At 53.1% G+C, this 23,327-nt stretch overlaps 1 protein-coding gene across 1 annotated transcript in view; it reads left to right on the forward strand.

The window, feature by feature from the left end:
• Positions 1 to 23,098, forward strand: part of EPPK1 (epiplakin 1) — a 38,789-nt gene extending 15,691 nt beyond the window's left edge. Inside the window, exon 2 of the mRNA XM_054985198.1 lies at positions 2,104 to 23,098. Within this exon, the coding sequence (XP_054841173.1) occupies positions 2,172 to 22,133 (19,962 nt within the window). The 5' untranslated portion in view covers positions 2,104 to 2,171 and the 3' untranslated portion in view covers positions 22,134 to 23,098. The remainder of the gene's footprint in view (positions 1 to 2,103) is intronic.
• The last annotated feature ends 229 nt before the right edge of the window (positions 23,099 to 23,327 follow it).

Here is a 23,327-nt window from a genome sequence, read left to right on the forward strand (position 1 = left end):
GGAGGTCAGAAATCCCTGCAGCCGATCCAGGACTTTGCCTGGCAAAGCAAACCCTTGCTTCCCAGCATTACCAAAACCAGACTGGTTAACAATTGCTGCCACCAGTGGCTCCGAGTACCTCCTGCTAAACAAGTGGCATGTCAAGCACTCTGTGCCCTGTGTTGCTGTCAGGGGCCCTGCTCAGCTGCTCCCCTGCCCCTGCCCCCCGCCCCCCGCCCCCGCTCCTACAGGCTAGCCAGCTGCTGCAACTTTGCTACCCACTTCACGCTCTCATGAGCTCACCCACTGCCCCTCTCTGTTACCAGATTTCTCAGAGCAAGAGCAAATATGCACGACATGTTTCCAGAGATCAGGCTTTGGGCATTCAAAATGTAAGCAAGTTTAATAAATGAATAAAAAGAATATGCGTGGTCTGTTCAAGCATTCAGGCTGAGCAAGGGTGTAACGAAATGGTTACCAGGGGTGAAATGAGTGCCAGTTGCTGTTAAACTGTCTTTAAAGTGGGGGGGGGATGTTCCCCCTGAGGTTTGACAGGCTGTGGGGCCAGGGAGAGGCCTGCAGGAGTCTTGGTGTGGGACGCCCTTCTTCCTGGACTACAACTCCCAGCTGCCCTGGGCCAAGAAAGGGCGGGAAAAATAAGGGGTGGAGCCAGAATAGACTCAGCCGATCCTGAAGGGAAAAAATGTCGGTCACCCTTCTTGGTTGGAGAAGGAGAGGCTCCTGCTGCTGGGTTAAAGAGGTTCTTCTCAGTGTCTGGAGAATGTAGGGTCTCCCCTTGGGAGAGTCCTTCATCCCCCCCCCCCCCGGCCATTCAGCCTTCCCTACTTCAGGAGAAAGGTCAAAACGGGCAGCCATGTTAGTCTGTCTGTAGCAGTAGAAGAGAGCACAAGTCCAGTAGCACCTTTAAGACAAACAGAATTTGCGGTAGGGCAGGAGCTTTCGTGAGCCACAGCTCACTTCTTCAGATATAGCTAGAATGTGAGTCTATCTGCCCTTATATCTTTGAGAGTGGAGTGATTTCAGATGCTGAATGACAATAGCAGGTGAACGACAATAGCAGGAGTGATTGGATTGGGTGGGGTATGCAGAGGGGTGGTGGGTGAGAAATCAGCATTGATAAAGAGACAGGAAGCCTGGGTCTTGATTCAGTCCAGGTGGATGCATTGTCTTGAGCTTCGGTATCAGTTGCAATTCAGCAGTCTCTCTGTCTAATCTCCCTTTGAAATTCCTCTGCAGGAGAACTGCTACTTTTAGGTCAACAACTGAATGTCCTGGAAGGCTGAAATGTTCCCCCGCTGGTTTTTGAATGTTGTGGTTTCTGATGTCAGACTTATGCCCATTAATTCTTTTCAGGAGAAAGGATTTACTATCCAGCCATTTGGCCTTTAGCCGTCTCTGTCCCTTCAGGTGTGACTTTCTAGCAGGGAGTAACCTGCTGACTTGCTCCAGCCAGATCCATTAGCACATGTAAGCCCTAACGCTAACCCTGCGCTGGGGAACCTGATGCCCTCCTTCCTGCCAGCTCTGAGTTTGCGACCAGAGGCTGACATATTGGGGTGAGCTCTTGGGAGGGGGCTGTTTCTCTGCACCACGTTTCACCCACAGCATCCCAAAAGCTGGAACGTTCCTCCGCAGACCCTCCCTTGAGCCTCGGAAGCAATGACAGGCCAGCAGTTCAGAGTGGCTGCACAAAATAGCCTCTGGTAGGACCCTGCTTGGAGTGTCAGAGCAGGATCCGAAAGAACCAGGTGTTTTGCCGTCTTCTGGGCATGGAGCAGGGGTCGCTGGGGCAGTCGCGGGGGGGGGGGATAGTTGTGAATTTTCTGCATAGTGCAGGGGGCTGGACTAGATGACCCTGAAGGTCCCTTCCAACCCTAGGATTCTATGATTCCACGTCCCCACTCTGTCATGGAAGCTTGCTGGCCAGTCACACGCTCAGCCTCACCTACCTCATGGGATTGTGTTGAGGATAAAATGGGGGAGGGTGATATTGCGAGCTGCTTTGGGTCTCCTTTGAGGAGAAAAGCAGGGCGTAAATAAAGGCTTCTGTTCACCCAGAAGAGAGATGTGATGCCCCGTTTCCCTCTTCTGCTCTCTTTGCAGACCTCTGTGTGCCGGGAGCAGGACCTTCCTTTGCCTTTGCCCGTGTGAGCAGAGCCCCCCCCCCCAGGATGGAGCCAAGGCAGTCAGCAGCAGCCGTGGGCCAGCCTGCCCCCACCGCCCTGCCCCTCGAGACCCCTGCAGCAGCAAAGGCAGGCGCAGGCACCAGGAGCATTGCAGGGGTGTACGTGGAGGCCTCTTCCAAGACCACGAGTCTCTTCGAAGCCGTGCAGGAGCACCTCCTCCAGCCTGACCTTGCACTAGCCCTCCTGGAGGCCCAGGCGGCCACTGGTGGCATCGTTGACTACGGGAGAAAGCAGCTGGTTTCTGTGGCAGAGGCACTGAGGATGGAACTAATAGGTCTGGAGATGAAGGAAAAGCTCTTGTCTGCTGAGCGGGCAAGAACGGGCTTTGAAGACCCCTACACAGAAGAGAAGATCTCGCTCTTCCAAGCCATCCAAAAAGAGCTAATTGGAAAGGAACAGGGCTTGAAGCTCCTAGGTGCCCAGGTAGCCACAGGAGGCATCATTGAGCCCAGCAGTGGCCACCGGGTCTCTCTCCAAGAAGCCTGTGAGCGCGGCTACCTGAGCGAGGAACTGAAGAGCTCCCTTTGTGACCCTGGGAATGTGGCGGCCAGGGGCTTCTTGGACCCGAACAGCAACGAGAAGGTCACCTACATGGAACTTATGAGGAGGTGCATAGCAGACCCGGCCACTGGCTGGTTCGTGCTGCCCCTGAAAATCTCTTTTCCAGGCCTGAGAGGGGCTGTGTGCAGCCATGAGCTTCTGGATTCTGGAATCATTGATCCTGCCCTCTTCAAAGCCCTCCATAATGCGGAGATCACAGCAGAGGAAGTTGCTGAGATGGACTCTGTTCAGCAGTACCTCTCAGGAACAGGAAGCGTAGCGGGCGTGGCCGTGCTGGAAACCAACGAGTGTCGGGGCCTTTACCAGGCTTTGAGGGAGCACCTCCTCCTGCCAGGCACAGCCGTGGTCCTCCTGCAGGCTCAAGCGGCAACAGGCTCCTTGATTGACCCGGTAAGCAATGAGAAGTTCTTGGCTGATGCTGCCGTCCAGGCAGGAGTGGTCGGACCCGAACTTCATGAGAAATTGTCTGCAGCAGAAAGAGCGGTCACAGGGTACAAAGACCCCTACACTGGGGGGAGCGTCTCTCTGTTTCAAGCCATCCAGAAGGGCCTTGTTCCCAGGGATCCTGGCATTTTCCTGCTGGATGCCCAGCTTGCAACTGGTGGCATCATCGACCCACACACACATCACCGGCTTCCTGTGGAGGTGGCCTGCCAACGGGGCCTCCTGGACAGGGACACACATGCCCTCCTCTGCAATCCCACAGATGGCATCCGGGGGTTCTTTGAGCCCAACTCCAAGGAGGCCTTGTCCTATGCAGAACTGCTGTTCAGATGTGTCACAGATCCAGACACAGGGCTCTTCCTCTTGCCACTTTCTGGAGACCCCAGTGGGGCACATTCCTTCATTGACCACAGCACGCGGTTGGCTCTAAAGAACACGGATGTGCCCGGGGTCGGGGGCAAGTTTAAGGGGAAACAAGCCTCCCTCTGGAAGCTCCTCTTCTCAGACTACTTCACAGGCCAGCAGAGGCGATCTCTCATCCAGCAGTTCCGCTCGGGGGGCCTTTCCATTCAGCAGCTGGCCGGCACAGTCCGCGACACCATCCAGCAAGTGGCTGCCAATTCCGAGGTCACATTCGAAGGTCTCCGGGAAAAGGTGACCCCTGCCCAGCTCCTGAGTTCCAAAATCATCAACCAAGATTTGTTTGAGAAGCTAACTCAGGGGGAGACATTGGCCAAAGATGTCGTTAACATGGGCACAGTCAAAAAGTACCTGGAAGGAACCAGCAGCATCAGCGGCTTACTCCTGCCTGACTCAGAGGAGAGAATCAGCATCTACCAAGCCAGGAGGAAGGGCTTTCTGCGGCCAGGAACATCCCTCATTCTCCTCGAGGCTCAGGCCGCAACGGGATACGTCATTGACCCTGCCGCCAACAAGAAATATTCAGTGGACGAGGCCCTGCGTGCAAATCTCATTGGCCCAGACGTTTATGACAAGCTCCTGGTTGCTGAGAAAGCCGTCACTGGCTACAGGGACCCATACACTGGCAACAAGATCTCCCTCTTCCAGGCCATGATGGAGGACCTCATTGTCAAGGAGCACGGCATCCGCCTCCTGGAAGCCCAGATTGCCACCGGGGGCATCATCGACCCGGTCAACAGCCACCGCCTCCCCGTGGAGGTTGCATACAAGCGGGGCTACTTTGACAAAAAGATGAACCTGATCCTTTCGGACCCCAGTGATGACACCAAGGGCTTCTTTGATCCCAACACCCATGAGAACCTGACCTACCTGCAGCTGAAGGAGAAGTGCCTCACGGACAGCTCCACCGGTCTCTGCCTCCTGCCACTGAACAGCAAAAAACGCCAGTTCATTGACAATCCCTCCAAGCAGGCTTTTCGGAGCTCGTGGCTCTTTGTAAAATACGGGCGCTTCCAAGGGCAAAGGGTGTCCATTTGGGATCTGCTGAACTCCGAGTACTTCAGTGAGGGAAGGAGACGGGAAATATTCAATCACTACCGCCTGCACATGGTCACCCTCGAACAAATCCGACTCATGCTGGAGGAGGAGATGAAGAAATGGGCCCGCATAAAATTCCCAGCCATGAGGGGCCATGTCACGGCCTATCACCTGGTGGAATCTGGTATCCTTGACCGGGACCTTTTTGAAAGGTTGCTGGAGGGAGCAGTGAGCCCAGAAGAGGTGCTGCGCATGGATTCCGTGAGGAAATACCTCTATGGCACTGGCAGCATTGGGGGGATTGTGCTGCAGCCCTCCAATGAGAAAGTGGGCCTCTATGAAGCCATGAAGAGGAACATTGTGCTGCCAGGTGTGGTGCTACCCTTGCTCGAGGCGCAGGCAGCCACTGGGTTCATCGTTGATCCGGTGAAGAGCCAGAAACTCTGCCTCGATGAGGCTGTGAGGGGTGGCCTCGTTGGTCCAGAGCTCTACGACAAGCTACAGCGTGCAGAAGAAGCTGTCACTGGCTACAAAGACCCTTTCACAGGCAAGAAGATCTCACTCTTCCAAGCCATGAAAAAGGGCCTGGTGGATGAGAAGCAGGCCGTGCGGCTGTTAGATGCTCAGCTGTCCACTGGGGGAGTAATTGATCCTCACAGGGGCCACTACGTCCCAGTAGAATTTGCCCAGAAAAAAGGCTACTTAGATGAGAACCTCAGCAACATACTTGCAAACTCAGGTGATGACATCAAAACTTTTAGCACTCTTGACAGCCAAGAGAACGTGACCTACAGCCAGCTGATCGGTCGGTGTCAAGAGGACAAGGGGTCAGGCTTCCGCTTGCTGCCTCTGTCACAAACAGCCTCTCTTGTCTACACAGATGAGCAAATCGAACGTCTGTTCAGGGATACCCTAGTGAAGGAAAAGGGACTGACTCTCTGGGAGCTCCTGAACTCCGGCTACTTCACCGAAGAGCAGAGAAGAGATTTCTCTGAGAAGTTTAGGTCGGAGGCAATATCACTCCAGCAATTGATCAGCCTTGTTTTAGGACTCATTAAGGAAACAGAAATGAAGGTTCAAACCCAGGTCACCTTCCGAGGCTTGAGAGGAGCAGTGCCTGCTGTCTGGCTCCTGGACAACGGCATCATTTCAGAGAAGACATTCACAGAGCTAGTGCAGGGCACCAAGACGGCTGAAGAAGTGTCCGAGATGGAGGGTGTAAAGAAATATTTGCAGGGTACTGGGAGCATTGCTGGAGTTTACGTTCAAGCCTCCAAAGAGAAAATGGGCATATACCAAGCAATGCAGAAGAACTTCCTCCTGCCAAGCATGGGGGCAAGGCTTCTGGAAGCCCAGGCAGCAACCGGTTCCATCATGGACCTGGGATCAAACCAGAGGCTGGGAGTCGAGGAGGCCATCAAAGCTGGTGTTGTGGGTAAAGAACTTACAGAGCAGCTGTTGCAGGCGGAGAGGGCACTGACTGGCTATAGAGACCCTTATTCCGGAAGGACCATCTCCGTGGGCCAGGCCATCAAGAAGGAGCTGGTCCCTGCTGCTGCTGGCATCCCCTTGCTGGAGGCTCAGCTGGCCACGGGAGGGGTCATCGATCCCACCCACCACCATCACCTTCCTCTCCATGCTGCCTACAAGCACGGTTTCTATGACGAAGAAATGCACACGGCTGTTTCTCAGCCCTCTGAGGACTCCCATGTCTTCTGTGACCCCAACACCCAGGAGAGCCTGACTTACCAGCAGCTGAAGGACAGATGCCGCCAGGACCCCGAAACAGGTCAGTTTCTGCTTCCTCTCTCAGAAGACGCTGCTGTCTATGGGGACAAGCAAATTATAGAGGTGCTGAAATCAGAAACCATCTGTATCAACACAGGACGGTTTAAAGGGCAAGCAGTTTCTATCTGGGATCTACTGAACTCTGAGTACATCTCCAAGAGCAAGCGGAGAGAGCTGCTGATGGCATACAAAAAGGAGAATGCTGAGGCACTTCGAGAAATCGTCACGATCATCACCACGATCATTGGAGACACTGAAGCTCAAGGCAAGAGGTTCACCTTCAAGGGTCTGCGCAAGCAGGTGTCAGCCAGCGACCTTTTCCAGGCAGAGCTCATAAGCAAGGAGACTCTGGACGAGCTTCACCAGGGAACAAAAACTGTCCAGGAAGTCACGGAGATGGATTCAGTCAGGCAGTTCCTAGAGGGCTGCAACTTCATAGCTGGAGTCCTTACACAGCCAACCCACGAAAAGATGAGCATCTACCAGGCCATGAGTCGGGGCCTTCTGAGACCAGGAACAGCCCTGGTGCTTCTGGAGGCACAGGCTGCCACAGGGTTTCTCATTGACCCAGTGAAAAACAAGAAACTTTCAGTAGACGAAGGGATGTCCACAGGATTGATTGGTAGAGAAATTTATGAGAAGCTGCTGAGCGCAGAAAGAGCCGTGACCGGATACACAGACCCCTACACAAGAAAACAGATCTCCCTTTTTGAAGCTATGAACCAAGAGCTCATTGTGAGAAGCCACGGCATCCGCCTGCTGGAGGCCCAGATTGCCACAGGGGGCATCATCGACCCGGTGCACAGTCACCGTATCCCTGTGGAGGTAGCTTACAAGAGGGGCTACTTTGATGAACAGATGAACCAAGTCCTCTCAGACCCCACAGATGACACCAAGGGCTTCTTTGACCCAAACACACACGAGAACCTGACTTACCTCCAGCTACTAGAACGATGCATCCAAGATCCCAAAACTGGGCTGTATATGCTGCAAATAGTTAAAAGGGGGGAAAGGTACTTCTACATTGATGAGACAACAAAACAATTTCTGCAAGCACAATTGATCCAGATGCACATAGGGAGGTACAGAGGCCAGACTGTCTCCATCTGGGACCTCCTCTGTTCCCCGTACATCCACGAACAGAGAAAGAAAGACTTGGTAAGACAGTACAAGTGCGAAATGCTGACATTAGAGAATCTTATCAGCATCATCACCACGATAATAGAGGAAACTGAACAGACAGCCCAGAAACTAAAGTTTAAGGGCCTAAGAGGGGAGGTGTCAGCTGCAGACCTCTTCAATTCAGAGATAATAGACAAGAAAACACTGGACAGACTCCATCATGGGGCTCATGCTCTTCACCAGCTTATCCAGAATGAATCTGTGAGACGATACCTGGAGGGAACAGGCTGCATAGCAGGGATCTCTGTGCCATCCAAAAAGGAAAAGATGACTCTCTATGAAGCCATGAAGACAGGGCTTCTCTCCTCAGAACACGCTCTCGTGTTACTAGAGGCACAGGCAGCCACTGGTTTCATCACTGACCCACGGAAGAAGAAAAGGTTCTCTGTGGACCAAGCAGTCTCTGCTGGAACTGTGGGTAATGAGATTCGTGAGCAGCTTCTTTTTGCAGAGAAAGCCGTTACCGGATACACTGACCCTGCCACAGGGAACAAGCTTCCACTCTTCCAGGCTATGAAGAAGAACATAGTTGAGAAAGCCCAGGCTCTGAGGCTGCTGGAAGCCCAGATTGCCACAGGTGGTATCATTGACCCTGAATGTGGCCACCGCATCCCTGTGGAGGTAGCTTACAAGCGTGGCTGTTTGGACGACGACACCCTGCTTCTGCTTTCTGATCCAGAATACGGCTTCAAAGGATTCGTGGACCCCAACACACATGAAAGGATTACCTATGCTCAGCTCCTGCAGAGATGCATCAAAGACAAAGGAACAGGGATGTATCACCTACAGATGCTCAACAAAAGCAAATATTTCTATGTAGATGAAGCAATAAAAAATACTTTGTCTTCCTCCAAAGTGAATATAAAGATTGGGAAATATGCAGGGCAAACTCTGTCTCTCTGGGAGCTTCTTTGTTCAGATTATATTGATGAAGAAAAGAGAAAAGAATTGCTGAAAAAATACAAGCAGGACTCTTCAGTTATTCTGCAACACATAACAAACGAAATTCTGAGTATCATAGAGACAAAGGAAAGAAATAGAACAGATATTTGGTTCCAAGGTTTGCGGCAACATGTTACAGCATCAGAATTATTCAAAGCTGACATAATAAGTAAGGACACAATGAAAAAACTGGAAGAGGGAAGGAAGACGGTTGAAGAAGTGGCGAACATGGATTTGGTGAAGAGATACCTGGAAGGCACCAGCTGCATTGCCGGGGTGCTTGTGCCCCCCAAGTCAGACCCGTCCAAGACACACAAGATGACCATCTACGGAGCCATGTGGAAGGGCATCCTGAGGCCAGGCACTGCCTTGGTGCTGCTGGAGGCACAGGCCGCCACCGGCTTCATCATTGACCCGCTGAAGAACGAGAAACTCTCTGTGGATGATGCCATCTCAGCCGGACTGGTGGGTGCCGAGCTGCAGGAGAAGCTTCTCTCCGCAGAGAGGGCCGTGACCGGGTACAATGACCCCTACACAGGGAACAAAATCTCCCTCTTCCAGGCCATGAACAAAGGCCTCATTGTCAAAGACCACGGCATCCGCCTGCTGGAGGCCCAGATTGCCACAGGAGGCATCATCGACCCCGTGCACAGTCACCGCCTCCCTGTGGAGGTTGCGTACAAGCGGGGCTACTTTGATGAGGAAATGAACCAGATCCTCTCGGATCCTACGGATGACACCAAGGGCTTCTTCGATCCCAACACTCATGAAAACCTCACATATATGCAACTTCTGCTCAGATGTGTTCCTGATCCGGATACCGGCTTGTTGATGCTTCCGTTGATGGAAAAGGGATCCTTATTCTTCGCCCTCAGTGAGAACACACGGAAGTCTTTGCAGTCGGCCAAGACCACGGTTGACATGGGGATCTTCCAGGGCCAGGAGGTCTCCGTCTGGGACCTCCTCTTCTCCAAATACATCCCTCCGCACAAGAGACAGGAACTACTAAGGCAGTACAAAGTTGGCACAATCACCCTGCAGGAGATCACCAAAATACTCATCACCATCGTCACCGAGATCGAGGAAAGGAATACCAGACACACCGAGTCTCCCCAACGAGCTCCCAGTCCACCCAAGCGGGAATCTCTGAAGCATGATTCTAGCCATCCACACCCGGAGGAAGCCTGGCAGAAGACCTTGAAGACCACCACCACCACTATGCCTGCCGGAGAGCACCACGGTCAGCGAGTTTTTGTGTGGGATCTGCTCTTCTCTGATTACATCTCTGAGGAAAAGAGGACAGAATTGCTGGAGCTGTACAGGAGGGGGTTGCTACCGGTGGACAAGCTGATAAATGTCCTCACCACCCTCGTCACAAAAAAAGAAGCCACAAGTAGGAAACTTGACATCAAAGTGAAAAACCCAGACCAAGAGATGGAAGCACGTGAGGAAGCATGTGGCATTTCGCCCTCAGAACCAGAAACCTGGGAAACGTCCTTGCGGTCTCATCACATCCAAGTCTCCCCTGGCGGGTTGCAAGGCCAACAGCTATCGCTGTGGGATGCCCTCTTCTCCCAGTACGTCCCAGAGGGCCAAGGGGAAGAACTTCTGAGCAGCTTCCAAAACGGCACGCTGACCTTGGAGAAGCTCACAGAAATCCTCACGTCCCTCTTCGCTGAGACCACGACCAGAGAGAGCACACATCCCAGGGCCCCAGAAACGCCTGCACGTTCCATGGGATCTTTGGAGGAGGAGGAAGAACGGGATGCTGACACAGCGGAAGGGGGAGAAATGGAAAAGGCGTTGAAGGCCCGGAAGGTTGAAATAACCGCTGGTGAATTCCGTGGACGGAAGGTCTCTGTGTGGGATCTGCTCCATTCCAAGTACATCCCCGCAGAGAAGAGGAAGGAGCTCCTGCACCTGTACAGGACTGGCATTCTCACCATCGACCAGATGGAAACCGTGGTCACCGGCATCATAAACAGAACAGAGGAGGAGAAAACGGAAGAAGCAGCCTCCCACTCACACTCTCCGTCGTCCTGGGAAGAATCCCTACGGAATCACACCGTGGAGCTGCATGTCGGGGAATTCCAAGGCCAGGAAGCCTCCCTGTGGGATCTCCTCTTCTCTCAATACATTTCCGAGAGCCAAAGAGAGGAGCTCTTAACAATGTACCAGTCAGGAATCCTGAGCATTCAAGATATGATCGCCACAGTGGCCTCCACCCTCGCAGGGAGAAAGGGAAGCCATGTTCAAGACGCAACAAGCACTCTGTCCAGGGAGACGGCTCTGTCCCAGGCAGATAGAAGTATCCCAGCTCCACAGGATGGAGAGCTGGAACAGGCCTTACGGATGATGACCATCGATGTGCCTGTGGGTGAATTCGGAGGCAGCAAGCGTTCCGTCTGGGAGCTTCTCTTCTCCAAATATGTGACCCTACAGAAACGGCAAGAGCTCCTGGAGATGTATCGATCAGCGGTTGTGACCAGCGAGGAGCTTATCCGAATAATCACCACACTGATTGAAGAAACAGAAGAGAAGAGCAACACGCTGAAGTTTCCGGGACTCAGAAGGCAAGTGACTGCCTCGGAACTCTTCAGCTCTGAAATCATTGATCAGGACACATTGTCTGACCTCACACGGGGCACCAAGACTGTAGAGGAGATCACAGAAATGGATTCGGTGAAGAGGTACTTGGAAGGCACCAGCTGCATTGCCGGGGTGCTTGTGCCCCCCAAGTCAGACCCGTCCAAGACACACAAGATGACCATCTACGAAGCCATGTGGAAGGGCATCCTGAGGCCAGGCACTGCCTTGGTGCTGCTGGAGGCACAGGCCGCCACCGGCTTCATCATTGACCCGCTGAAGAACGAGAAACTCTCTGTGGATGACGCCGTCTCAGCCGGACTGGTGGGTGCCGAGCTGCAGGAGAAGCTTCTCTCCGCAGAGAGGGCCGTGACCGGGTACAATGACCCCTACACAGGGAACCAAATCTCCCTCTTCCAAGCCATGAACAAAGGCCTCATTGTCAAAGACCACGGCATCCGCCTGCTGGAGGCCCAGATTGCCACAGGAGGCATCATCGACCCCGTGCACAGTCACCGCCTTCCCGTGGAGGTTGCGTACAAGCGGGGCTACTTTGATGAGGAAATGAACCAGATCCTCTCGGATCCTACGGATGACACCAAGGGCTTCTTCGATCCCAACACTCATGAAAACCTCACATATATGCAACTTCTGCTCAGATGTGTTCCTGATCCGGATACCGGCTTGTTGATGCTTCCGTTGATGGAAAAGGGATCCTTATTCTTCGCCCTCAGTGAGAACACACGGAAGTCTTTGCAGTCGGCCAAGACCACGGTTGACGTGGGGATCTTCCAGGGCCAGGAGGTCTCCGTCTGGGACCTGCTCTTCTCCAGATACATCCCTCCGCACAAGAGACAGGAACTACTAAGGCAGTACAAAGCTGGCACAATCACCCTGCAGGAGATCACCAAAATACTCATCACCATCGTCACCGAGATCGAGGAAAGGAATACCAGACACACCGAGTCTCCCCAACGAGCTCCCAGTCCACCCAAGCAGAAATCTCTGAAGCATGATTCTAGCCATCCACACCCGGAGGAAGCCTGGCAGAAGACCTTGAAGACCACCACCACCACTATGCCTGTCGGAGAGCACCACGGTCAGCGAGTTTTTGTGTGGGATCTGCTCTTCTCTGATTACATCTCTGAGGAAAAGAGGACAGAATTGCTGGAGCTGTACAGGAGGGGGTTGCTACCGGTGGACAAGCTGATAAATGTCCTCACCACCCTCATCACAAAAAAAGAAGCCACAAGTAGGAAACTTGACATCAAAGTGAGAAGCCCAGACCAAGAGATGGAAGCCCGTGAGGAAGCCCGTGGCATTTCCCCCTCAGAACCAGAAACCTGGGAAACGTCCTTGCGGTCTCATCACATCCAAGTCTCCCCTGGCGGGTTGCAAGGCCAACAGCTATCGCTGTGGGATGCCCTCTTCTCCCAGTACGTCCCGGAGGGCCAAGGGGAAGAACTTCTGAGCAGCTTCCAAAACGGCACGCTGACCTTGGAGAAGCTCACAGAAGTCCTCACGTCCCTCTTCGCTGAGACCACGACCAGAGGGAGCGCACATCCGAGGGCCCCAGAAACGCCTGCACGTTCCATGGGATCTTTGGATGAGGACGAAGAACGGGATGCTGACACAGCGGAAGGGGGAGAAATGGAAAAGGCTTTGAAGGCCCGGAAGGTTGAAATAACCGCTGGTGAATTCCGTGGACGGAAGGTCTCCGTGTGGGATCTGCTCCATTCCAAGTACATCCCCGCAGAGAAGAGGAAGGAGCTCCTGCACCTGTACAGGACTGGCATTCTCACCATCGACCAGATGGAAACCGTGGTCACCGGCATCATAAACAGAATAGAGGAGGAGAAAACGGAAGAAGCAGCCTCCCACTCACACTCTCCGTCGTCCTGGGAAGAATCCCTACAGAATCACACCGTGGAGCTGCATGTCGGGGAATTCCAAGGCCAGGAAGCCTCCCTGTGGGATCTCCTCTTCTCTCAATACATTTCCGAGAGCCAAAGAGAGGAGCTCTTAACAATGTACCAGTCAGGAATCCTGAGCATTCAAGATATGATCGCCACAGTGGCCTCCACCCTCGCAGGGAGAAAGGGAAGCCATGTTCACGACGCAACAAGCACTCTGTCCAGGGAGACGGCTCTGTCCCAGGCAGATAGAAGTATCCCAGCTCCACAGGATGGAGAGCTGGAACAGGCCTTACGGATGATGACCGTCGACATGCCTGTGGGTGAATTCGGAGGCAGCAAGCGTTCCGTCTGGGATCTTCTCTTCTCCAAATATGTGACCCTACAGAAACGGCAAGAGCTCCTGGAGATGTATCGATCAGGGGCTGTGACCAGCGAGGAGCTTATCCGAATAATCACCACACTGATTGAAGAAACAGAAGAGAAGAGTAACACGCTGAAGTTTCTGGGACTCAGAAGGCAAGTGACTGCCTCGGAACTCTTCAGCTCTGAAATCATTGATCAGGACACGTTGTCTGACCTCACACGGGGCACCAAGACTGTAGAGGAGATCACAGAAATGGATTCGGTGAAGAGGTACTTGGAAGGCACCAGCTGCATTGCCGGGGTGCTTGTGCCCCCCAAGTCAGACCCGTCCAAGACACACAAGATGACCATCTATGAAGCCATGTGGAAGGGCATCCTGAGGCCAGGCACTGCCTTGGTGCTGCTGGAGGCACAGGCCGCCACCGGCTTCATCATTGACCCGCTGAAGAATGAGAAACTCTCTGTGGATGACGCCGTCACAGCCGGACTGGTGGGTGCCGAGCTGCAGGAGAAGCTTCTCTCCGCAGAGAGGGCCGTGACCGGGTACAATGACCCCTACACAGGGAACCAAATCTCCCTCTTCCAGGCCATGAACAAAGGCCTCATTGTCAAAGACCACGGCATCCGCCTGCTGGAGGCCCAGATTGCCACAGGAGGCATCATCGACCCCGTGCACAGTCACCGCCTCCCTGTGGAGGTTGCGTACAAGCGGGGCTACTTTGATGAGGAAATGAACCAGATCCTCTCGGATCCTACGGATGACACCAAGGGCTTCTTCGATCCCAACACTCATGAAAACCTCACATATATGCAACTTCTGCTCAGATGTGTTCCTGATCCGGATACCGGCTTGTTGATGCTTCCGTTGATGGAAAAGGGCTCCTTATTCTTCGCCCTCAGTGAGAACACACGGAAGTCTTTGCAGTCGGCCAAGACCACGGTTGACGTGGGGATCTTCCAGGGCCAGGAGGTCTCCGTCTGGGACCTCCTCTTCTCCAGATACATCCCTCCGCACAAGAGACAGGAACTACTAAGGCAGTACAAAGCTGGCACAATCACCCTGCAGGAGATCACCAAAATACTCATCACCATCGTCACCGAGATCGAGGAAAGGAATACCAGACACACCGAGTCTCCCCAACGAGCTCCCAGTCCACCCAAGCGGGAATCTCTGAAGCATGATTCTAGCCATCCACACCCAGAGGAAGCCTGGCAGAAGACCTTGAAGACCACCACCACCACTATGCCTGCCGGAGAGCACCACGGTCAGCGAGTTTTTGTGTGGGATCTGCTCTTCTCTGATTACATCTCTGAGGAAAAGAGGACAGAATTGCTGGAGCTGTACAGGAGGGGGTTGCTACCGGTGGACAAGCTGATAAGTGTCCTCACCACCCTCGTCACAAAAAAAGAAGCCACAAGTAGGAAACTTGACATCAAAGTGAGAAGCCCAGACCAAGAGATGGAAGCCCGTGAGGAAGCCCGTGGCATTTCCCCCTCAGAACCAGAAACCTGGGAAATGTCCTTGCGGTCTCATCACATCCAAGTCTCCCCTGGCGGGTTGCAAGGCCAACAACTATCGCTGTGGGATGCCCTCTTCTCCCAGTACGTCCCAGAGGGCCAAGGGGAAGAACTTCTGAGCAGCTTCCAAAATGGCACGCTGACCTTGGAGAAGCTCACAGAAGTCCTCACGTCCCTCTTCGCTGAGACCACGACCAGAGAGAGCACACATCCCAGGGCCCCAGAAACGCCTGCACGTTCCATGGGATCTTTGGAGGAGGAGGAAGAACGGGATGCTGACACAGCGGAAGGGGGAGAAATGGAAAAGGCTTTGAAGGCCCGGAAGGTTGAAATAACCGCTGGTGAATTCCGTGGACGGAAGGTCTCCGTGTGGGATCTGCTCCATTCCGAGTACATCCCCGCAGAGAAGAGGAAGGAGCTCCTGCACCTGTACAGGACTGGCATTCTCACCATCGACCAGATGGAAACCGTGGTCACCGGCATCATAAACAGAACAGAGGAGGAGAAAACGGAAGAAGCAGCCTCCCACTCACACTCTCCGTCGTCCTGGGAAGAATCCCTACGGAATCACACCGTGGAGCTGCATGTCGGGGAATTCCAAGGCCAGGAAGCCTCCCTGTGGGATCTCCTCTTCTCTCAATACATTTCCGAGAGCCAAAGAGAGGAGCTCTTAACAATGTACCAGTCAGGAATCCTGAGCATTCAAGATATGATCGCCACAGTGGCCTCCACCCTCGCAGGGAGAAAGGGAAGCCATGTTCACGACGCAACAAGCACTCTGTCCAGGGAGACGGCTCTGTCCCAGGCAGATAGAAGTATCCCAGCTCCACAGGATGGAGAGCTGGAACAGGCCTTACGGATGATGACCATCGACGTGCCCGTGGGTGAATTCGGAGGCAGCAAGCGTTCCGTCTGGGAGCTTCTCTTCTCCAAATATGTGACCCTACAGAAACGGCAAGAGCTCCTGGAGATGTATCGATCAGGGGCTGTGACCAGCGAGGAGCTTATCCGAATAATCACCACACTGATTGAAGAAACAGAAGAGAAGAGCAACACGCTGAAGTTTCCGGGACTCAGAAGGCAAGTGACTGCCTCGGAACTCTTCAGCTCTGAAATCATTGATCAGGACACGTTGTCTGACCTCACACGGGGCACCAAGACTGTAGAGGAGATCACAGAAATGGATTCGGTGAAGAGGTACTTGGAAGGCACCAGCTGCATTGCCGGGGTGCTTGTGCCCCCCAAGTCAGACCCGTCCAAGACACACAAGATGACCATCTATGAAGCCATGTGGAAGGGCATCCTGAGGCCAGGCACTGCCTTGGTGCTGTTGGAGGCACAGGCCGCCACCGGCTTCATCATTGACCCGCTGAAGAATGAGAAACTCTCTGTGGATGACGCCGTCACAGCCGGACTGGTGGGTGCCGAGCTGCAGGAGAAGCTTCTCTCCGCAGAGAGGGCCGTGACCGGGTACAATGACCCCTACACAGGGAACCAAATCTCCCTCTTCCAGGCCATGAACAAAGGCCTCATTGTCAAAGACCACGGCATCCGCCTGCTGGAGGCCCAGATTGCCACAGGAGGCATCATCGACCCCGTGCACAGTCACCGCCTCCCTGTGGAGGTTGCGTACAAGCGGGGCTACTTTGATGAGGAAATGAACCAGATCCTCTCGGATCCTACGGATGACACCAAGGGCTTCTTCGATCCCAACACTCATGAAAACCTCACATATATGCAACTTCTGCTCAGATGTGTTCCTGATCCGGATACCGGCTTGTTGATGCTTCCGTTGATGGAAAAGGGCTCCTTATTCTTCGCCCTCAGTGAGAACACACGGAAGTCTTTGCAGTCGGCCAAGACCACGGTTGACGTGGGGATCTTCCAGGGCCAGGAGGTCTCTGTCTGGGACCTCCTCTTCTCCAGATACATCCCTCCGCACAAGAGACAGGAACTACTAAGGCAGTACAAAGCTGGCACAATCACCCTGCAGGAAATCACCAAAATACTCATCACCATCGTCACCGAGATCGAGGAAAGGAATACCAGACACACCGAGTCTCCCCAACGAGCTCCCAGTCCACCCAAGCGGGAATCTCTGAAGCATGATTCTAGCCATCCACACCCGGAGGAAGCCTGGCAGAAGACCTTGAAGACCACCACCACCACTATGCCTGCCGGAGAGCACCACGGTCAGCGAGTTTTTGTGTGGGATCTGCTCTTCTCTGATTACATCTCTGAGGAAAAGAGGACAGAATTGCTGGAGCTGTACAGGAGGGGGTTGCTACCGGTGGACAAGCTGATAAGTGTCCTCACCACCCTCGTCACAAAAAAAGAAGCCACAAGTAGGAAACTTGACATCAAAGTGAGAAGCCCAGACCAAGAGATGGAAGCCCTTGAGGAAGCCCGTGGCATTTCCCCCTCAGAACCAGAAACCTGGGAAACGTCCTTGCGGTCTCATCACATCCAAGTCTCCCCTGGCGGGTTGCAAGGCCAACAACTATCGCTGTGGGATGCCCTCTTCTCCCAGTACGTCCCAGAGGGCCAAGGGGAAGAACTTCTGAGCAGCTTCCAAAACGGCACGCTGACCTTGGAGAAGCTCACAGAAATCCTCACGTCCCTCTTCGCTGAGACCACGACCAGAGAGAGCACACATCCCAGGGCCCCAGAAACGCCTGCACGTTCCATGGGATCTTTGGAGGAGGAGGAAGAACGGGATGCTGACACAGCGGAAGGGGGAGAAATGGAAAAGGCTTTGAAGGCCCGGAAGGTTGAAATAACCGCTGGTGAATTCCGTGGACGGAAGGTCTCCGTGTGGGATCTGCTCCATTCCGAGTACATCCCCGCAGAGAAGAGGAAGGAGCTCCTGCACCTGTACAGGACTGGCATTCTCACCATCGACCAGATGGAAACCGTGGTCACCGGCATCATAAACAGAACAGAGGAGGAGAAAACGGAAGAAGCAGCCTCCCACTCACACTCTCCGTCGTCCTGGGAAGAATCCCTACGGAATCACACCGTGGAGCTGCATGTCGGGGAATTCCAAGGCCAGGAAGCCTCCCTGTGGGATCTCCTGTTCTCTCAATACATTTCCGAGAGCCAAAGAGAGGAGCTCTTAACAATGTACCAGTCAGGAATCCTGAGCATTCAAGATATGATCGCCACAGTGGCCTCCACCCTCGCAGGGAGAAAGGGAAGCCATGTTCACGATGCAACAAGCACTCTGTCCAGGGAGACGGCTCTGTCCCAGGCAGATAGAAGTATCCCAGCTCCACAGGATGGAGAGCTGGAACAGGCCTTACGGATGATGACCGTCGACATGCCTGTGGGTGAATTCGGAGGCAGCAAGCGTTCCGTCTGGGATCTTCTCTTCTCCAAATATGTGACCCTACAGAAACGGCAAGAGCTCCTGGAGATGTATCGATCAGGGGCTGTGACCAGCGAGGAGCTTATCCGAATAATCACCACACTGATTGAAGAAACAGAAGAGAAGAGCAACACGCTGAAGTTTCTGGGACTCAGAAGGCAAGTGACTGCCTCGGAACTCTTCAGCTCTGAAATCATTGATCAGGACACGTTGTCTGACCTCACACGGGGCACCAAGACTGTAGAGGAGATCACAGAAATGGATTCGGTGAAGAGGTACTTGGAAGGCACCAGCTGCATTGCCGGGGTGCTTGTGCCCCCCAAGTCAGACCCGTCCAAGACACACAAGATGACCATCTACGAAGCCATGTGGAAGGGCATCCTGAGGCCAGGCACTGCCTTGGTGCTGCTGGAGGCACAGGCCGCCACCGGCTTCATCATTGACCCGCTGAAGAACGAGAAACTCTCTGTGGATGACGCCGTCTCAGCCGGACTGGTGGGTGCCGAGCTGCAGGAGAAGCTTCTCTCCGCAGAGAGGGCCGTGACCGGGTACAATGACCCCTACACAGGGAACAAAATCTCCCTCTTCCAGGCCATGAACAAAGGCCTCATTGTCAAAGACCACGGCATCCGCCTGCTGGAGGCCCAGATTGCCACAGGAGGCATCATCGACCCCGTGCACAGTCACCGCCTCCCTGTGGAGGTTGCGTACAAGCGGGGCTACTTTGATGAGGAAATGAACCAGATCCTCTCGGATCCTACGGATGACACCAAGGGCTTCTTCGATCCCAACACTCATGAAAACCTCACATATATGCAACTTCTGCTCAGATGTGTTCCTGATCCGGATACCGGCTTGTTGATGCTTCCGTTGATGGAAAAGGGCTCCTTATTCTTCGCCCTCAGTGAGAACACACGGAAGTCTTTGCAGTCGGCCAAGACCACGGTTGACGTGGGGATCTTCCAGGGCCAGGAGGTCTCCGTCTGGGACCTGCTCTTCTCCAGATACATCCCTCCGCACAAGAGACAGGAACTACTAAGGCAGTACAAAGCTGGCACAATCACCCTGCAGGAGATCACCAAAATACTCATCACCATCGTCACCGAGATCGAGGAAAGGAATACCAGACACACCGAGTCTCCCCAACGAGCTCCCAGTCCACCCAAGCGGGAATCTCTGAAGCATGATTCTAGCCATCCACACCCGGAGGAAGCCTGGCAGAAGACCTTGAAGACCACCACCACCACTATGCCTGCCGGAGAGCACCACGGTCAGCGAGTTTTTGTGTGGGATCTGCTCTTCTCTGATTACATCTCTGAGGAAAAGAGGACAGAATTGCTGGAGCTGTACAGGAGGGGGTTGCTACCGGTGGACAAGCTGATAAGTGTCCTCACCACCCTCGTCACAAAAAAAGAAGCCACAAGTAGGAAACTTGACATCAAAGTGAGAAGCCCAGACCAAGAGATGGAAGCACGTGAGGAAGCCCGCGGCGTTTCCCCCTCAGAACCAGAAACCTGGGAAACGTCCTTGCGGTCTCATCACATCCAAGTCTCCCCTGGCGGGTTGCAAGGCCAACAGCTATCGCTGTGGGATGCCCTCTTCTCCCAGTACGTCCCGGAGGGCCAAGGGGAAGAACTTCTGAGCAGCTTCCAAAACGGCATGCTGACCTTGGAGAAGCTCACAGAAATCCTCACGTCCCTCTTCGCTGAGACCACGACCAGAGGGAGCGCACATCCCAGGGCCCCAGAAACGCATGCACGCTCCATGGGATCTTTGGAGGAGGAGGAAGAACGGGATGCTGACACAGCGGAAGGGGGAGAAATGGAAAAGGCTTTGAAGGCCCGGAAGGTTGAAATAACCACTGGTGAATTCCGTGGACGGAAGGTCTCCGTGTGGGATCTGCTCCATTCCAAGTACATCCCCGCAGAGAAGAGGAAGGAGCTCCTGCACCTGTACAGGACTGGCATTCTCACCATCGACCAGATGGAAACCGTGGTCACCGGCATCATAAACAGAACAGAGGAGGAGAAAACGGAAGAAGCTTTCTCCAGGGCCCAATATGATTCAGTTTCATCAGAGGGGGACAGTATACAGTCATCATACTATGACCTTCTGCAACATACTTCACGCCTGGAGAATATTGATGTAACTATCCGTGAGATCCAAGACCAGAAGTCTTCCGTGTGGGATCCTTTCTTTTCTAAGTTTGTCTCCAATATCAGGACAGAAGAGGTAGTACACAGACATGGTGCACCAGCAGTAAGCATTAAAGAAAGCATTAGAAGCAGCATCACCACTGTTATTACACAAACTGAAAACTCACCAGTGGGGGAGAGTCTAAGGGGAGATGCTCCGTCCTTGGATACATTAATGGCTTCTCCATCAGAGGGCCAAGTTGACATCGAGAATGCCTTAAAATCCCGGATGATAAAGGGATGTTTTGATGAGTTACCTGATGCACAGGTTTCCCTTTGGGATGTGTGCCATTGTGAATCCATCCCTGAAGAGACAAGGAAGGATCTCTTGGAACTCTTCAAGTCTGGCACACTCACAATTGATCAGTTGGAAGCCATTGTCACCACCATCCTCAGCAAAAGAACAGGAGAGGAAAGGAAGACTGGATCGCCGCCTGTCTTGCACTCAGATGTCTGGGAAGGCCCACTGAGGAATCACAAGGTGCTGCGACATGTAGGTGTGTTTCAAGGCCAGGAAGCTTCCGCGTGGGATCTACTTTTCTCTCAGCATATACCGGAATATAAAAGGGAAGAGCTTCTGAGAAAATACCGAAATGGCGGGCTATGTCTTGAGGAGCTCACAGAAATCCTCGCGTCCCTCTTCGCTGAAACTATGACCAGTGGGAGCGCACATCCCAGGACTCCAGAAACACATGCCATGGCATCTCTGGAGGGGGAGGAAGAAAAGGATGCTGACAAACCAGAAGGGGGAGAAACAGAAGAGGCCTTGAAAGCCCGGAAGGTTGAAATAACCACTGGTGAATTCCGTGGGCGGAAGGTCTCCGTGTGGGATCTGCTCCATTCCAAGTACGTCCCTTCAGAGAAGAGGAAGGAGCTCCTGCACCTGTACAGGACTGGCATTCTCACCATCGACCAGATGGGAACCGTGGTCACCGGCATCGTAAACAGAACAGAGGAGGAGAATACAAAAAAAGTTGAGTGGATATCAAATCAAAATCAAGAGACAAGATCATTAACCAAAAGTCCAAATGTTTGTTTCGGTCTCTCTGTCTCTATGGAAAACATTTTACGGTCTGAGAGTGTTGTGGTGCCAGTTGGTGATTTCCAAGGGCAGATGGTATCTTGCTGGGATCTTCTATTCTCCCGATACATCTTAGAAGACAAGAGACAGGAGCTTCTAACCAAATTCAAGGAGAAGATCCTCTCTCTTGAGGAACTGATCAGCACACTCACCAATATCATCACAGAAGCTGAAAGACATAACTGGGATCAGTCCTCACGGCCCGGCAGAGACGCTTTGGGTGTCTCAGAGAAAAGAGATGATTCCCACGCAGAGCAGCAGCAGTTGAAAAAATCTTTGAGGACTACAATGGTCCATGTGACTAGTGGAGAATTTAAGGGGCAAAAGGTGTGTGTCCTGGATCTCCTCTTCTCCAAATACGTCCCTCAGGACCAAAGGCAAGAACTTCTCGAGCTGTACAGAGGAGGGGCATTACCCATCCAAGATATGGTAAGCGTGATCAGCACCATGATTGAAGACGCTGAATGCAAGAAGGCAGGTGTAAAGAGGAGAATCCCCAGCAAAGGGGGGGCATTATCTTGGACAGATAAAGGGGCTCACCCCTAAGGATGGAACTTTGGCACCTGGGGGCTCACTCCGTCTTCACAGACCCGGTCACCAGCAGCTTCTTCCCCTGCGTCCATTAAAGCCCAGAATAACTCGGTCCTAATCCTGAAGTGGCTTCTCTTACATTCGGGAAGCAGTTTCCTGGTCGTCTCTTCTGAGAGCGTCTGTATTACAATTGGTCTGTAGCCCTCTTGTTTTCTCTCCATTCTCCGACTGGACTCTGTCTTCTTTCAAAGATTTAGCCTCTATGCCGCATTATCCGTCTGTGACAAAGTTTGCTCAGCCATTGCTCCCTTGCTTGGCAGGCCTTCCTGCCTTCAGTTCCAACTCGAGGGTGTGATGGAGCCCAAGGCTAGTAAAAGTGACACCGCACGTCTCAGCAGGGCAATGGCGACTTGCACTGAAAGCAACCCAGAGAAAGCAGCCCCTTTCGGTGACCTCCGCCCGCCCCACCCCCTGATCATCTGGAGGCACTTCCCCCCTTCTAGTGGAAGAACTGGCCGCTGTACCACACACATGACCGTGCTTCTGGAGTGAACACTTGATTTCCACGCCCATCTATTTATTGGCACTACTTCCTCTTGCCGAGCAGATGCCCTTGAACTGTAGCTTGTGGGGTCTTGCCAGGAGCAAAATCAAGGGAAACCATGGCCTCTTTTTCTGTTGCACTTTCTTTCTTCAGCCTGCACAGTGAATGAATAAGCCAGCACAGTGAAGGAACTGATGCTCAACTGTTTCTCCTTCCATTCTGTTCTGAGGGCGTTTTGGGTTACGTGGCTGGTAAAAGCGCCAGCCTTGCCCACATCCCCTTGGCAGAGACTCTTTGGTAAACTCAGCAACAACAATAAAAAACCCTTTAAACGTTTACAGAATTCTCCCATTGCACTGCAGTTGGGTTTGCTGTCTGACAGATCTGTTTGCCTCTATATTTTTTAAAGATGGACACAAATAAACCAGTGGTTCCACTTGCCCAGCCAGAGTTGCGAAGGAATCTGCATCCCTAAAGGTACTATATTAGGGGTGGGGGGCAACTTTCTTCCCTTTCACCCAGCTCACTAGTTTCTCAAATAAGTTCTTACCTACTAGGTTAGTTTCCTGACAAGAGCATGGAATTCTGGGAAATAAGCTCTACCCTCTGGATATGGCAGACGGGGAACAGCTATCAGTTCCAACCCACGTTGATTGCCTCTCACT

The sequence above is a fragment of the Eublepharis macularius genome, chromosome 7 (genome assembly GCF_028583425.1).
Source record: "Eublepharis macularius isolate TG4126 chromosome 7, MPM_Emac_v1.0, whole genome shotgun sequence".
NCBI classification, from domain to species: Eukaryota; Metazoa; Chordata; class Lepidosauria; order Squamata; family Eublepharidae; genus Eublepharis; species Eublepharis macularius.